Here is a 17,300-nt window from a genome sequence, read left to right as displayed (position 1 = left end):
TCGGGTTTGGGTGTATGGTTGTCTCTTCTGCTCCTCGTTTCTGACCTCTTTCACTCTGGTCAAAATCAGTATTTGGTACTTGAGACTTAAACTTTAGATGGGGATTTGGGTTTTTGGTACTTGGTCATTTATACTAGATTAGTTTCGATTCCATATTTGCATCGATGCTGAATTTGGGTGATCTGATTTGGGTTTAATTGAATTTGGGTGGTTGTTGCTTCATTCGAATCGAACACAGAGGCTCAACAGATGATGATGATGCTTTGATTATGATGATTATCATTTTCATATCTTACATATGCAGATCATGCATCCAGACCAGGGAAGAGGAAGCCAGAAAAAGACCAAGAAAATTATGTTGCAATGGCTCATTATTTGGTGTGGCAGAGAAAAGTAGTGTTTTGGGGTTCTTTGATTATCATCCGTTCGATTACTTATAAATAACGTGTCGGCCTATGAGTGATTCCAAGCAGATCCAAGCTCTGTTTTCTCCAAACAGGGAAGCCGGATCCGTAGATGTTTATGTAATCTAAACCTATGCTATAGCGATAGACATCTCATAGCCAAAATGGCTCATCGTTTCTATTATAATGAAAATACACATGGACCACTCAGCAGTTTGATTCCCCAATCCATGTCGTTTTCTTCGTAAAGACGCCCATTGATTCCTATGTCGTTTATCCATTGGTAACCCAATTGAATATACTGTGGTAGCCTATGCCTCCACGACCACGGCTTACGGATTGATCGGCCACCGGCCCATGTCAAACCCCAATCTTACAAGAAACCCATAACCTAGCTACTTCCAAATCTCCAACTTTTTTTCGGACACATTATCGTCAGAGATGAATCTGACCAGAATACGTGTACAAATTAACTGAAACTTCCTCGATCTTAAAAACCCAGCTCAGGATTGGCCAGACACTCCAGTCTTTCAGACCCAGTTGTTTCGGACCCAACCATGGCTGTTCCATCTCCTTCCCTCTTCTTCTTCCTTGTCCTCTGTTTCGTCCACGCAACTTTCTCAACTGACCAATCCGACCGTGATTCTCCTCGGACGTTCATCGTCCACGTGTCGAAATACTCCAAGCCGGCTTTGTTCTCCTCCCAACGCCGCTGGTACACCTCCATCCTCCGCTCCCTCCCTCCCTCCCCTCACCCCACCAAGCTCCTCTACACCTACTCACGCGCCGTCCATGGCTTCTCCGCCACGCTCTCCGCCTCCCAAGCCCACGCGCTCCAATCCCACCCCGCCGTCCTCTCCGTCGTCCCCGACATGCCGCGCCAGCTCCACACCACCCGCACGTACGACTTCTTGGGCCTCGCCGACAACTTCGGCATCTGGCCCAACTCGGACTACGCTGACGACGTCATCATCGGAGTTCTCGACACCGGGATTTGGCCCGAGCGTCCGAGTTTCTCGGACTCGGGTCTGGGTCCGGTCCCCAAGACGTGGAAGGGCAAGTGCGTGATCACAGGCGACTTTCCCGCTTCTTCTTGTAACCGGAAGATCATCGGCGCCAGAGCTTATTTCAACGGCTACGAATCCCATCTCGGAAAACCCATGGACGAGTCCAACGAGTCCAGATCGCCTCGTGACACCGAAGGCCACGGCACCCACACAGCCTCCACCGCCGGCGGCTCTAGAGTTTCCAATGCCAGCTTCTACGAATACGCTTCCGGCGAAGCCAGAGGTATGGCCAGCAAAGCCAGAATCGCCGCCTATAAAATCTGCTGGACTTTCGGTTGTTTCGATTCCGATATTCTCGCCGCCATGGACCAAGCCATCGCCGACGGCGTCCACATCATCTCGCTCTCCGTCGGAGCCAGCGGCGGCGCTCCGCCTTACGACCGCGACTCCATCGCAATCGGAGCCTTCGGTGCGGCCCAGCACGGCGTTCTGGTCTCGGCCTCCGCCGGAAATTCCGGGCCCGGAAAATTCACTGCGACCAACATCGCGCCGTGGATCCTCACCGTCGGAGCTTCCACTCTCGACAGAGAGTTTCCCGCCGACGTCGTTTTGGGCGACGGCAGGGTCTTCAACGGCGTGTCGTTGTACTCCGGGGAGGGTCTAATGGATTACAAGCTCCCGTTAGTCTACGGCGGAGACTGCGGCAGTAGGTTGTGCTATTCCGGGGCTCTGCAACCGTCGAAAGTGCAAGGCAAGATCGTCGTGTGTGATCGTGGAGGTAACGCCAGAGTCGCCAAAGGAAGCGCCGTTAAGCTCGCCGGTGGGATCGGAATGATAATGGCAAACACAGAAGAGAGCGGTGAAGAGCTTCTTGCTGATTCTCACCTGATCCCGGCAACAATGGTGGGTCAAATGGCTGCCGATCAGATAAGGAGCTATATCAAAACTGGTCATAATGCAACTGCCACGATCAAATTCCGAGGAACTGTAATTGGGACTTCTCCACCATCGCCGAAAGTAGCTTCGTTTTCGAGCAGGGGTCCGAATTCTCTGACTCCGGAGATACTAAAACCCGATGTGATTGCTCCCGGAGTGAACATTCTAGCTGGTTGGACTGGTGCTTCTTCCCCTACTGATTTGGACATTGATCCCAGACGAGTTGAGTTCAATATCATTTCTGGCACATCCATGTCCTGCCCACATGTTAGTGGCATTGCTGCTCTGTTGCGGAAGGCCTATCCGAAATGGTCTCCTGCTGCTATTAAATCCGCATTGGTGACAACAGCCTATACTTTGGACAATTCCGGGAACAAAATTAAGGATCTTGCAAATGGGGGAGAGTCGACGCCTTTTGTTCATGGAGCTGGGCATGTTGATCCTAATAGGGCACTTAATCCTGGGTTGGTGTATGATATCGATGTAAATGACTATGTTGCGTTTATGTGCTCGATTGGTTATGGTCCTAGGCAGATAGCTGTTTTCATGAGAGAGTTAGCCGGGGATGATATATGTGCTAGAAACAGTTTAGCTAGTCCTGGTGATTTGAATTACCCGTCATTTGCAGTGGTGTTTAAGCCTGGCCGGGAGTTGGTGAAGTACAAGAGAGTTGTGACAAATGTTGGGAGTGTCGTTGATGCGGTTTATGAGGTTAATGTGGATGCTCCGGCCGGTGTTGAAATCAGTGTTGAGCCGAGTAAGCTGGTTTTCAGTGAAGTAAATCAGACTCAGAGTTATGAGGTTACATTTGCGAAAGGTATTGGTTATGTAAATGGGGAGAGATACGGGTCAATTGAGTGGAGCGATGGGCGTCACCATGTGAGGAGTCCAGTTGCTGTTAGGTGGAGCAATACTGGGTATTCAGCCTCCATGTGAGTTAATTGTACTGTGGGAGATGAAGGATGAATATGCTCGGATTGAGCATTGGCTTTGTTTTTCTGCAAATTTTAACCTAGCAGCCCCTAGTGTAAATTTTCCGAATGTGGTTTTCAGGTAAGAATGTGGTCTGTGCAGGCCGTGTTTATTTGCATATGTTGCATTGCTGTAAAGTTGAAGCTTGGAAGCTTATCTAAGCAATAAATTGAATCACATTATGCTCAAGATTAGAAACATGATCCGTCCCTTTGTTGCTTGCTGGGTAAGAAAGAGTTGCATCCTTGGAATGCACTCTTGCCATTCAGATTGCCTCATCCTCAGTCTGTCAGTCATATAAAATTTGCTAATCACAAAGACGTGAGAAATGACTCGAATCAAGCTGATTGTGCAAAAGACTAGTGTTTAATTTCCTAAAAAGAGAAAGATAAACGAAAGTGATGGCTTCAGAACTTATAGACAAGAAATTGCCAGTTCTTGGAAGATGACTAAATGAGAACCGAAGAGCATTACTTTTCATTTTTATCCAGTATGAAAGAACAAGCACCTTTCAGATATTGTTTTAAGATTCGGATAGTGTGGTGCTATCCTTTGATCATTTGTTGGAAAGTGAAAGCCTACCAATTAATTTTTTTTTTTTTTGTTTTTTTTTTTGGGTTTACCGAAGGTGCCTAAAAGACACAAACAAAAGAAAAGCAAAGACTAGATGCTAAAACAGTTGCCAGCTCTCTTGGCTTTAGAAACAGCGCACAAGTCATCTCAGAATGCATCAACAACATGAGCAGGAGGGCTGTCTACACAGACAAGGCTAAGCTCATGAGAAATGCTGCATTTAGCTAAGGCATCAGTAGTAGAGTTGCATTCTCTGAAGATATGAGATAAGGTGGCACTCTTCATCTCCATCTTGTTCATCAAGCTACTGCATCCCTGAAGAAGAGATCCTAAAGGATGATTGCCAAACTCAGAGTTATTCATCAGCTGGACCAGGATTGCAGAATCAGACTCAATGATAAGGTTATTGATATTCAAGCTAACAGCAAGCTTCAGGCCCTGAAAAAGACCCCAAGCTTCAGCATCCAAAATTTCTCCAACTCCAAGATTAATTTGGAAACCACTGATCCAATCACCATAATGATTTCGAATGACACCACCAGCACCAATTTTACCAGTAAGAGATACTCTAGTTCCATCAACATTGAGGTTGAAAAAATTTTCAGGAGGCTTTTTCCAAGCATGCATAGTATAGCTGAACATGTAATTGTTATTGGATTTCAGTTTAGATTTTCTCCATTCCAAAGCATAGTCCCAGATGATCTTTTTGAAACTAGTAGGAAGAACAAAACTAGGTTCAAAAACTTGCTTGTTTCTCCACTTCCATATAAACCAGCAGATGAAAATGAAAAGACAATTCCAGCTAATATTTTCCTGAACAACAATATGGCATTGCAACTGAGCATTAATCCAACCAGGCCAATCTAGGGAAAAAAAAATTATCAATGCAAACAGGTTTACTGAAAGCTCTCCATATAATTTTAGCTCTAGGATAGTCTCTCAGCAAATGCAATAGAGTCTCATCAGCAGAGTGACAAATGGGACAAGAAGGGCTAGAAGTAAAGCCTCTGGTAGCACGTTGAACATTGGTGAGCAGCTTTTTATGAAGAATAGTCCACAAAAAGGTCTTGAGTTTAGGGGGAAGGTCAAGCTTCCACATAGCTTTCCATTGAGGATTCATAGGATCAGAAGAATAAAAAATAGAGCTATAGGCAGACTTCACTGAAAATTGGCCATTAGAAGTAGAACACCAAATTCTAGTATCATCACCACTCTCACTAAAACCAGTTGGCACATTAACAATAAGATTAACAATTTCTCTAGAGAGCACAGACAACAGAAGCTCCACATCCCAAACCTCAGCATTCCAGAAATTACTAATCACAGCATCTTCAAAAATCACAGCAGAAGAGAGAGCAAAGTTAATAAGGGCTTGGGGCAAGAGCCAAAAATCGTACCAAAATTTAATAGAATTGCCATTTCCCACACGCCATTTTAAATTCTTTTTGATTAGCTCAGCTCCATGCATAACACCTCTCTAAGTACTGGAAACATTAGAAGGAGGCTTATAATCATTTCCAAACAAACAACCATGTTGAAGGTATTTAGCATAAAACACATTAGCCCAAAGACCATTATCATGTTGGAAAATTCTCCAACCAATCTTAGAGAGCATAGCCTGATTCATATCAGCAATTTTCTTGATCCCTAATCCACCTAAATACTTAGATTGATAGATAGTGTCCTAGTTTACAAGATGAACCCTTTTCTTGTTTTCAACATCACCCCAAATGAAGTCTCTATTTAGTTTATCAAGTTTGTCACAAAGACTAACATGAAACTTAGCTGTTTGCATTGCATACATAGGAATAGCTTAAGTAACTGATTGCACCAAAGTAAGTCTACAAGCAAAGCTTAAAACCTTACTTTTCCAACTAGAGAGCCTTTTCTAAACTTTGTCAAATAAACCAGCATAAGTGCACTTATTGACTCTATCATGAATGAGAGGCATACCTAAATACTTGCCAAGATCACAAGTGAGAGGGGATCCACACACATTGCTGATCAAAGAAGCAGTAGACTTGGAAGTGTTGGGTGAGCAGAACACTAAAGATTTTTCAAAACTCACAGTTTGTCCAGAGAGAGCACAAAAATTATCCAAACAAGTCTTGAGAAGGGAAGCTTGCTGTGAAGCCTACCAAAATTTCACAATAACTTAATTTTTAAGGTACACCTACAGAAAGAACTAGTATAGAATCTGAAGAAATTGTTCATGAACATAATTTAAAGCCTCAGTCAGTGACTCCAAAAGCTCCATCACCGGATTTTTGTTACGCAAAACAACATCTAAATTCTAAACTATAAAAGATGGATCTGAATATGGAATTTGCTTCTGATATATGTGACTAAAAAAATAAACCCTCATTATGGACGTAAAATTTTGAATTTATGGGAGGTTGATTGCCTAGAACAACAGCAGTTGCCCAAAACTGACACCAGGCCATGAAGTAAAAACATCTTTTTTCTTTTTTCTTTTTTACAAATTTTCTACAATATGAAATTCGGAGTGACTACCTCGATTGCCCTAGAAGGGAACATACAAATTGCAAGAATGGAGAATGGTAGACTTGGATTGGGACTTTTTAAGACAAATCATTCACCCTCAGAGTCTGATATAGTATATGGAATTAGAATCCACTAGTGACGTGATGTGAGTTCATTTGAGTTTTGGAAAAGTATTTCAGAACATATCAGAACACTGAATTCCAGATTACACTGTGCTCTGTTTCCTACTTCCACCCTGTGTTTTTTTGTTGCATAGACAACTTGCTTCATTTTTGGGGGCAATACATATTGTCATTTGATATCATGATTATGCAATCCTGGGGAAATTGAATTTGTTATGACGGAATTATTAAGTCGTTTTCTGATATCAATCAAATATAGCAGCTTAACCAATAACCATATCAAACACAAAGAGAGAACACATAATACGAAAAGAGAAGTAAATGACAGTAAAATGGAGAACAGAATTTAACTTTTGAAAAATAGAATCTTTATTGAGTAAATGGTATTTGTACATGAGACTGATCTGCAAACGATCAGGAAGTGAGGAAACAACATAAGAGAATTCACTTAACAATTTACATTTAGATAGTGTTTCGAGTTACTACACTGTAATCTCCTGAACTACAACTAGAACTCCCATAGGAAGCAGATCCTGATTGAGAACCAGAACCCTGATACTTCTTCAACTGCCGCATCTTGAAAACATCTACTGGGAGATCCTGCAAGAGATTGACTTCATCATCCCTTCCATCGGCTTTCCTTTTTCTGCTGATTGGTATGTCACTTTGCAGAATGAATGATAACACAACATCCACATCTGGGGTTGGACCCCCAACTTGCTGCGGCATATTCGTCAAGAAGGCTACCAAAGCAGGTGCGGTATGTAGTACATCATCAAACTTTGGATCTCCACCTACAAGCCCCGTTGTGGTTTGGACATTTCCAGCCATGGGTGTTTGGCTTCGCAGCCCTGGGTTTGGAACCACAGTTGTAGGCATGGTCTGATTAGTAGCTGGATAAACTACTTTTGCAGACACTGGAACTGATGAATCTGGTACCACAGCTGGTTTAGCTTCAGTCGGAACAGTCGAGGCACTATCCAGCTTCCTATTCATATTTCTAGAGAGGGACTCTTCTCGGGTTAAATGATCCAGATCCTTCACAGAGCAGGGACAAAGATTCCTGAAAGTATATCGTGATACAACATCCTGCAATGAACTTTCTGAAGATGAAGATTTCTCTTCACCACCTATTCTAGAAAGTGCTTCTTTTTTTCTTTGCTCAACCTTCAACAGACTGGTCAAGTTTCCATAATTTTGCTCAAACTTGACAAATCTGTTCCATATCTCAACCGATTTCTCAGTTGGCAATGAGCATAATGCCCTCTCAAACAAGGCTCTAGCATTTATATCATCATTCAAGCGAATCAAAAGATCTAAATACTCAAGAATGTACTCAGGCTCATGCAAAAACAGTTTCATCCCAGCCTCAAAAACATTAAGTGCAAGTTTCATATTTTTATCTTGACACACAGCAATATTGGCATAAGCAATATATACATTATAAGTACAATTCTGGGATTTTCTAGCTTCTAAAAAGTAGCTGCGAGCAGCTTCGATACCTTCAGTCCTCCTTAAGAATCGAAGAAACTGAATTTGAGCAAGTCCTGATGTAGTGCTAGCACCACCATCTCCCAAAAGGCTCTCATATATCTTCTTTGCAGCCTGGTTTCCTCCCCTGGATTCTTCCAGCTCCGCATACGCATACTTCAGCATCTCTGACTCAGGAAGAGCCGTCAAAGCTCTCTTAAACACTTCCACCGCAGCATCCACAGAACCACTATTCACAAGCCACATTGCATAATCATACCACATATCAGGGTAATGGCACAGATACATCAGGCACTGCTCATACACCAACACAATTCGCTTGTTGCACCACGCAACATCTATCATCTGTTTGTTCTCCTTCTCAAAAGCCAACAGCTTCTTCCACGCCATCCACTGCCCTTCTTCCCTGGGAGAGCCAGTCGGCGGCACAGCAAGCATGCTGAAATCAATGTCCTTGACCGCATTCCTCCTCTCCCAATACACAATCTTGGCGCGATTAAACTTCCCGGAAAACTCAGCCAGCAGGCTTTTCGCAAGGTCCTTGTTGTAGGTTCTTTCGAAGCTCTGATACTCGCTCCAAATCTGGTCCAGGTTATGATTAGGACTCACAACAGCCTTCTGGTACACTTTCCTCATCGAAACAATCTGATTACTACCCTTCAAGAAGCTAATGTAGTCCAACCACACAGGGCCAGACGCAATATCATCCCCAACAGAATCGATTGCGAAATCAAAGGCTTCCTTAATACCCTCTAGGCCGTTGTTGGAATTGACTTTCTTGACGAAATTGAGGTAGGCCTGCCAGAGAGGGACGTGGCGGCATTTCAGCAAACACCTGGCGAATATGTTCTTGGTGGCCTCGTCGTTGTTCGCCGCCATCTGGGCCTCGGCGTATTGGGTCCAGAACTTCGCGGCGGTCGGGAAGGCAGCAAGGAGCTGCTCGTAGATAGGCGCCGCCTCCGAGATCGGAAGACGGCGGGCTTGATTGGCTTGGAAGGAAGCGGAATGGACGTTGAGATTGGGATCCATGGTGGGTTTTGGGGTGTTGATTGTTTCAGGGGATGTGAAAATAGGAACCCTAATTGGATTTGGGGAAAGAGAATTGGGGGAGAAAGGGATGATGGGAATATGAGAATTGAGGAAAGAGGTGGGTGCCTAATATAGACGGTGAGTCGGTGAGGGATTAAATCCCTATTGGATTGGGAGAGGGCAATAAGGATTTCATTCCGCGTGCAATTAGGTTTTGCACTTTCCCAATCTAATAGGGGTTTAGTTTCCAGACGCGGAAACACAGAGGGGAGCCTCTTTTAATTTATTTCTGACGATAGATAATTTTGTTTAAGGCATATTGTCAAAAAGACGCTTTGGCCGAGTGGTTAAGGCGTGTGCCTGCTAAGTACATGGGGTTTCCCCGCGAGAGTTCGAATCTCTCAGGCGTCGTATTTTTCTTTCTAACTCTTTTTCACTTTTGTTGCCACTTTATGTCTTATTTTCTAGGATCAAATATGAATGTCCATTCGACAAAAAAGTTCCCACAGTCATAAATAACTTAATGGCTAACACTTATCGTCTATTAATCTTGATTCTCGAGGTAATTACGTTGGGACCAAATGCCAACTTTGAAAATACATTGGACACACTGTTACAGTTACAAGAAACATAATCTCAATTACAAAACTGACAAAGACTCTTCATTTCATCAACAACACCTCCATCGAACTTCTTTGAAGGAGGAGTTTGTAGCAAGAAAAAAAAAAAAAAAAGTTGGGCAATCACCCTTGATTTCCAATATGGTGATTTTTTTTTTTTTTTTTTTTTTTTTTTTTTTAAGGTAGCAATTTAGTGAAAGTGAAACCTGTTTGCCAACAAAAGTGAAACCATTGAGGAGAGCAGAGAACTCACATGTTTGTGGTTACATGAATCCCACAGTAGAGACAACTAGCACTCCCAGACATACTACATTGGAATTTCTAACCATCGCTCTAGTGCCAAACTTGACATTTTGAGTGTCTAAAGCACCATAAAAATTGAGTCTCACATAACCATTATTGTTATGATGATACAACCATTTTGGTCTATATGTTATGTGGAACAATCTTCTCGCAGTTTTGATCACATTTCTTATCAGCGAGTTTTATAGATGCTACATCAAGGAAATAACTAAGTATTGAAGAAAAGCAATTGTGAATTACTGAATCTTAGTGATTAAATTTACGAAACTTAAAAGTACAACAATCATAGTCGTAGTCACATACAAACATAAGTTATGACGTTAGAGAAAAACCATGATAAATTAATATCAAACCATACAAAATGGCATCACGTCGGTTTAAGAGAACTATGACTCTTAGTTGAGCTTGCATCATAAATATTTATTCAAAAGTAACTGTATGCTTATAAGTTTAACTAGAGCATACAAGTTTTCCCATAAGTGAATGTGGAACACATTGGAAGGTAAACTCACTCTTTGTTTTCTTTCCAAACAAAAGGATTGTCAATTTATTTTGTCACATGGTTAGCAAAGTGATATTTAAAAATAGTTGTTAGTCAAACATTTCTAAAAATGTAACGTAACACAATTGCTTGTTTAAGCAGGTGAATGGCTAGTTGAATGAATACATGGGAGGCGTGGTTTTCACTCTTGTATCAGTTGTATGAGCTTGTTTAAATGTGAGCTCTTCATTGATCTATTGTTGTTGATCTATGATATTGATCAACTTCTACCCAAAAAAAGAGAGAGATTGAAGTACTGTATATGTCTCCCAGTGAAATGGGCCTATTTTAGGTACATGTCTTGGTTTTGAACGGTTTGAGTTTGTTGGGACAACTTGTTTCATTCTTTATCTTATCCTTGCCCCTTAGATGTCATTGGTTTGTTTGTTTGTTTGTTTTTTTTTTTTATGGAAAATACATAAAATTAAATATGGGAGCCTCTAGGGCATCCCGAATTTACAATGTCAAACACAAGGGCATGAGAAGCCTCATTATGAACCTTATTTACCCAAATATTACCATTAGGCAAAGAGTGACTTAAGTGTGCTAACGCATCAATTACAAAATTCGCCTCCCTAAACACATGTTTAAAAGAGATAGACGAAAAATGAGCCGTGAGCAATCTGATATCTTCCACCAATTTGATAAGTCTCCAACAAGAACAAAGACCCCATTAAGAGCATCGATGACCAGTTTGGAGTCTCCTTCCACTTCTAACCTGCTATATCCCTTGTCTTTGGCGTAGACAAGGCTGTCACAAAGTGCAAGAGCTTCTGCAACTAGAACCGAGGACTTCCATGTCTTTCTTGAACTAGCTGCCATCAGGTCGCCAAGGGAATCACATATTACAAATCCCCCCGCTGCTGAGTCACAACCACAGAGCCATCAAAGTTAATCTTGAAAGCATCATTTATTAGAGCTTGCCACTTGATCGATGTTGGGTGTGTTGTAGGGGCATTACTCATGTCATTGGTTTGTTGGGTTGATTTTTTTATGCATACACCAATTGAGGTCTTAAACGTCTAGATAATTGATGTAGTTCCATTTTTAGGACACTTCTGAAAGTTTTTTTTTTTTGACAGGTTTTTTAGACTTTATTTTTTACTTGTCTAATAATAAAATTGCATTCAACAATAGATGATATAATATGTTTCCTATTTTTGTAGCTTTATTGAACTTCAACTTATATTATGAGAAATTTCTGCTATTAATATCCCTTTGAATGATTATAAAGACGAATTTATTTAGGGTCCACCTCCAAATGGAATATTTTCTATTAAGTTTGCTACTCATATGCAATACAAGTTGCCTGCACATTCTAAGGCTGATATGTTGAAAAAGATCTAGAAGTTGAATATTCCCCATAAAGCTAAGATTTTTTTCTTGGTTTCTTATAGAGGCAGATTAAAAACAAGAGCTTTTTTAACTCGTTTTATGAATATTATTGATAGCTCTTGTGCTCTTTGTGGTTCAGGGGTTGAGGACCTCAATCATTTGTTCTCTTCCTGCACGACGACTACTGTTGTGTGGAATAGTATCAACCACTTGCCTAACCCATCCTCCTTCTCTAATTTTGAGGATTGGCTGGTCTCTATTTTTCAGGGTGGCCAATCTCACACTATTGAAGACAACTTGTTGGTGTGCTGGCAGATCTGTAAGGCGAGAAACAATGTTATCTTCCGATGTGCTCAAGTCACTCCTCCAGCTATTGTTCATGCTGCAGCTGCTACAGGCTTTGACTATCGTCAAATCAACAGAAATATCTCCTCCAGCTCTCCTAGAAATCTGGAGACCGTTAATGGATTCCCCCTGCTCCTAACTGGTTCAAGCTAAACTTTGACTGCTCAGTAACTTCTAATTCATCTGCTGCTTGGTTCATCATTAAAGACTTTGTTGGCTCTCCCATTGTGTCTGGTGCGCGGAAGCTTCACAATTCTTCTGTTCCGTTGGCTGAATGCATAGCTTTAAAAGAAGGGCTCCTTGCTGCTAAAAGATGCAATTGTAACCAAATCAAAGTAGAAGGAGACTCTTCCCTTATCATCAACTGTGTCAAAGGGTCTTGTGGTATTCCTTGGAAACTCAAGTCCCTGATCCGAGATGTTATAGCTCTTGCCGATTCGTTTGTCAGCATCACCTTCTCTCATACATACAGAGAGGCAAACTTTCTTGCGGATGCTCTTGCTTCGGTTGGTCACTCTCTCTCCTCACTGATGTGTTGGATTGATGGGATTCCTCCCCAAGCTCTGATGGCTTTTATTATGGATTGTTTTTGTATTGGTCGCCTAAAAGGATCTTCATTGTAATTTTTTTTCTCCTAAAAAAACAACTTATATTATGAGAATTATCTCCTATTTGACACAGTAACGTCATTATTTAATAGATGATTTCATTCCCCTATAAAACAAACACACAATTACATTAAGTTATATATTCTAATCAATTATAGCAAGAATGTGACCATGATGCCTTAAACAATAGACAGACCACCACCGTCATCATCTACGTAACGCTCAATTGTATAACCTATACAGTTTGAAACAATTATTAAAGATTTTGGGTACAAAATATCCATTAGTTTATTAAATTATTGATGCTTAATTAATACTATAGTTTCTGTATTATCCTTCGTAGAGCAATTCGATTCGATCTTATCTTATTTTAAATTCCTAATTATGAACTTTGAGAAACTGCATAACAACCAGACAGGTATATATATAGTGAGGAAAATCAACGTTTCACCAAATCAGTACCCTGACAATGTCCAACTGTCTTAGTCCAAGATTATAACCATTTCAACTATAATTTACCATGTTTTAATAGTTGGTATTGTTTGGTAAGTAATCTACAATAGCTCTTGGAGTCATTAATTATTTATCTATAAAAGCAAATAAAAAACTAAAGAACAAAACTCTATCTACTCCTATTTTTTCAGCTGATCTAAATGAAACGTTAGAGACATTTAAATGGGAAAGTAGTTAAACCATACAGATCAGGGTGCTCATGACCATAATTCGCTAGTTAATCACCAACGAAGTTGGCTTAACGGAAAATATGTATAAACGCGACGGATTCAGATTGTCATGTTATAGATCGAATGTCAGCTATGAGGGTGCGTTGTTTCTCCCAATCATGATATATTGTTACATTAATTTGAGGACTAGAGATACTCAAATCTAGCTACACTCATTGCTGACTTTGTGGGATTGTTTCAGTAATAGTAGATTCAGTCATTAGATAAAACGTTATATTTCAGAGAACTTTCATAAACATTTTATCATTCATATTTTACGATTATCTTGTATGTTGAATATGTAAAACGAAAAATAAAATTACATGTAACTTATACCACAGACTGATAGACATAACAAATAAAAAGAGATAAAAAAAAAAAGGAGAAGAGAGAGGAAAATATGGCCACATGAAGAAGCATAGCATGCATGTTGTACATGTGGAGGGTGTCTTTTTCTGTTGCATTAACTTCAAACTGTTGTGGTCATCAGATCAAACGGTTGAGAAACAAAAGGGCCCACATACCCCACCATGAGATTGATGCTTTATGCTCCCATATAAGTCAACTTTCTCTCTTTTATATCCTCTATAGAACAAATAACATATCCCCCTATTCTCTCTTCCCCATATCACCACCTTCACAAACATGGCTCAAAATCGTGAGCTCGATCAGCAAACCCGTCCTCTAACAAACCCAGATCGCCGGATGTCACGTTACGGGATCCCTCTCCGTCGCCGGAAGCTCCCGATGGCCCGCCTCGGAGGCAAGAAGCCGCCGCGAGCCGTCATGCTAGTTAGGATGTTCAGAAAAATCAGACTGAGGTGGCTGAAGCTCAAGTACCTCTGCATGTTGAAGAAGCTCAAGGAGTCTTACAAGAACATGGTGAAGGACCTCATGGAAGCCGGTGCGAGCATCGAAACGTTTCAGCAGAGGATCTTCATGGAGACTACGTTTGCAATTCCGATGGGAGTTTCTCTTTCTAGCTACCCCTCGATTCCCGGATCGGATCGCCCCAGAACCCTTTACATCTAGAAATATATTTCATCGTGACGATCAAGTTGAATCATCATGTTTAGAAATAAGAAAAGTGGATTTCCCTTTTCTTGTTTTCATTTCTACGTCAAGAGAAATTATATATTTTATGTAATTGAGAGAGTCTGTATTTCTGGCTCTAAGAGCTCAAATGAATCGAACGAAGTTAATTATGTACAATATCTTATTTCCCAGCAATGCATGCATAGTTTCAATTGTTCTGAACTTCGCATTTCTGGACTGAAATCTATAGATGTATGCTTGTAAGTAATGTTCTTGGGGAAAAGTGGGAATCTTTTCTGGCAAAGTAGTTTATTAGTTTAGTACTCTGCAGATATAGATAAGAATTGAATCTGGCTGAAGACATCAGAGTCAAAATTGAATGACCTTGCTGCAGAGAGGATCAGCAGAAATTAGGGCAGGTATATGCAGTTGGCACCAATTACAAGCTAAGTAGGAGTTACACGACACCGAATTGAAGAGATCAAATTTGGAATTATTTTTATTAAGAACTTCAATTAGTTTCATCTAAACGTACGTACGTGGTCTCACTTAAGTTTAATTTTTTTAGTGTTTCAATCTACTTGTAACACCTTCCACTGATGAATGATATATATATATTCATATTATGATAAAAATAATATTAACCCTGATAAATAACCAAGGAATGTAGTAACTACTAGGTAAATGCATGAAGCACCAATTGGGAGCACATCTCTACATAGTTTTGGAATCAAAAACTGATCTTCGATCTTGTGAAAGAAGTGGGGCCAGTTCTGGAATACTCCGGAACGTTCATGCTCCGCATTTGTCTTGGTTACGTGTCGATCCTCCATTGGTGCGTGTATTTCGTCCGTGTTAGTCTCCCGTTAGTCTCCTTGAGCGCGTGAGTTGCAGAACTCGGTAAGTATTTCATCCGCAATCAAAAGGAGGCAGACGAGTTGGATGTGGGTAAATTGGTCACTGACTTTTTAGTCTAATGGTTTAGGAAACAACAAACGATGTGATGAGCCTTACCTATCAATGAATGAGAACGGTGTATCTCCCTCTCCTTGATCTGATCGGCTTGCTTAAGAGCGGCCGTTTCGATCTCGTCGGCTATCTTGGAGGGCTCGGCGGCGAACTCGAGGGATCGGTTGAGATTTTGGCGGAGGTGGTGAACTGGGGATGGCCTGATTTCTTGGCTGCTTCTTCGGCGAAGCTATTGGGTCGTTTCCACAGATCTTCCATTGTTTGTCTCTTCAGTTGCAGGACTGAGGGAGAAAAAGATAATGTGTTGGTGGGTTTGGTAGTGGTGGGTTTGTGCTTTGTGTTGGTGGTGGTTGTTATTTCCTTCTCTCTTTTTTCTTTTTTGTCTGCTTGGAATCAAAATCTAGAGATGGAAAGGACTCCATGTTGTGACAAGAATGGGTTGAAGAGAGGTACGTCCATGGACTCCTGATGAGGATGAGATTCTTGTCAATTACATCAACACAAATAAGGGACATGGCAGCTGGATAATCTCTTCCACAGCATGCAGGTTTTCATTTCTGTTACTTCTTTGTGTGTAATGCTAGCTACATGTTCTATCTGGGTTTTGGTCTATTGTTGCCCCTTGAAATAAGTAACTGTATTTTAACTGAGGAATAAAACTCATCAAAGCCGGATCCAACCCAGAAAACGAAGAACGATGACAGATGGAGGAGAGATACCCAGACTGAAACTGTGTTTCGCACTACCCAAGTCCTCAGATCTGAGGAATAAAACTTATAAAAGGAAAAAAACAATTAAAACTAATACCCACACACGACGCGCCTAGCAAGGGCGTGCTTGCAATCGACGGGTTAACCGGTTTATTCACTTTTTACTTCTGTGAGAAAACAAACGCGGAGCACGGACGCTCCGGAGCATTCACGTCTCCAAGAAGTGGTACTAAAATACTGTTTACTATATCTCACACTACAAGCAAGAGATGGGTGTATCAGAGATCTGAGCTATGATGTTTTCAGTTTTGGCAAATTGTCAGCTGGGATGTTAAAGCCAGCAGCATTGGCATGTCCAGGAAACAAAACAAAAATATAGCTCTATTGATTTCTAGTGCTAACATAGCATGATGGAATCCAGTCACTTCTTCAATAATTTCTGATATTCGCGATCGATCCTCAATAATTTAAAAGTGCAGATAGCTAGCTAGTAGCTAGTATAGTTTAAGCTTATTGTCTGTTTCTGGAATGGGATATTGCCAAATATATGAGGCTAAAGCATAGCTGATTAAGAAACATAAACCCTAATTATTGTAATCTGATACTCAGAAGAGGGCCACTCTGGGTTTTCAAATCTTGTATACTGTTCTTTATTTTCCCTCTTATATTATAGTCACACCGGCCTAGCGCCCTAGCCTCTTGATTCTTCAGGCACAGACCACACAGTGGATTCCATATATTTCACCCTCAGACCGAAAATGCACCATTGCATCTTCTTCCAGAGCGAGAAAAGGCAAAGACAAACACAAAGTTTACACAGGAGGTCTAATTGAATGAAGGGAGTTGCCTTTTACGGCAAGGCATGGATCGAAATTTCCGGACAACCATGAATTCCTTAGTAAAGTACCAAAATTTGAGAGAAATTATGAGAGCATTATTGAGTTTGCATGGAGCCAGGCCTATGTGAGGTGATACAACACTAAAGTTAGCTAGTATGATGGTACAAACTTGCGTACCTACGTAGCTCTACAATTGACGCTATCTGTAACATCCTTACTTATTTTGTTTTAATT

General features: G+C 41.1%; 3 protein-coding genes and 1 non-coding gene across 4 annotated transcripts; 2 read left to right on the top strand and 2 right to left on the bottom strand.

Moving 5' to 3' along the window:
• The first annotated feature begins 961 nt into the window (after positions 1-961).
• On the top strand, positions 962-3,514 carry LOC101312469 (subtilisin-like protease-like). Its single transcript, XM_004305710.1, has one exon. It carries the CDS (start codon positions 962-964, stop codon positions 3,281-3,283), a length of 2,322 nt encoding a protein of 773 aa, XP_004305758.1. The 3' UTR covers positions 3,284-3,514.
• A 525-nt stretch (positions 3,515-4,039) lies between these two features.
• LOC101312181 (putative ribonuclease H protein At1g65750-like) lies at positions 4,040-5,360 on the bottom strand. The gene is made up of 2 exons (XM_004305709.1): positions 4,785-5,360; positions 4,040-4,651 (listed from the first exon to the last, which is right to left on the bottom strand). Exons 1-2 carry the CDS (start codon positions 5,358-5,360, stop codon positions 4,040-4,042), a joined length of 1,188 nt encoding a protein of 395 aa, XP_004305757.1.
• A 1,514-nt stretch (positions 5,361-6,874) lies between these two features.
• Positions 6,875-9,340, bottom strand: LOC101302957 (cleavage stimulation factor subunit 3-like). Its single transcript, XM_004303655.1, has one exon. The coding sequence runs from the start codon at positions 9,037-9,039 to the stop codon at positions 6,982-6,984; it is 2,058 nt and encodes a 685-aa protein (XP_004303703.1). The 5' UTR covers positions 9,040-9,340; the 3' UTR covers positions 6,875-6,981.
• A 28-nt stretch (positions 9,341-9,368) lies between these two features.
• On the top strand, positions 9,369-9,450 carry TRNAS-GCU. Its single transcript has one exon. It is a non-coding gene; the product is annotated as a tRNA-Ser (tRNA).
• The last annotated feature ends 7,850 nt before the right edge of the window (positions 9,451-17,300 follow it).

Source organism: Fragaria vesca, linkage group LG6 (assembly GCF_000184155.1).
Source record: "Fragaria vesca subsp. vesca linkage group LG6, FraVesHawaii_1.0, whole genome shotgun sequence".
NCBI lineage: Eukaryota > Viridiplantae > Streptophyta > Magnoliopsida > Rosales > Rosaceae > Fragaria > Fragaria vesca.
This window is presented reverse-complemented; position numbering and strand designations above follow the sequence as displayed.

Bases quoted from the DNA above. Each gene is read 5' to 3' on its own strand.
- LOC101312469 (XM_004305710.1), top strand. From the start codon at position 962: ATGGCTGTTCCATCTCCTTCCCTCTTCTTCTTCCTTGTCCTCTGTTTC.
- LOC101312181 (XM_004305709.1), bottom strand. From the start codon at position 5,360: ATGCATGGAGCTGAGCTAATCAAAAAGAATTTAAAATGGCGTGTGGGA. The intron at 4,652-4,784 runs GTTTGCATTGAT...TTTATATGGAAG, and splicing joins GGAGAGCTTTCAGTAAACCT to TGGAGAAACAAGCAAGTTTT.
- LOC101302957 (XM_004303655.1), bottom strand. From the start codon at position 9,039: ATGGATCCCAATCTCAACGTCCATTCCGCTTCCTTCCAAGCCAATCAA.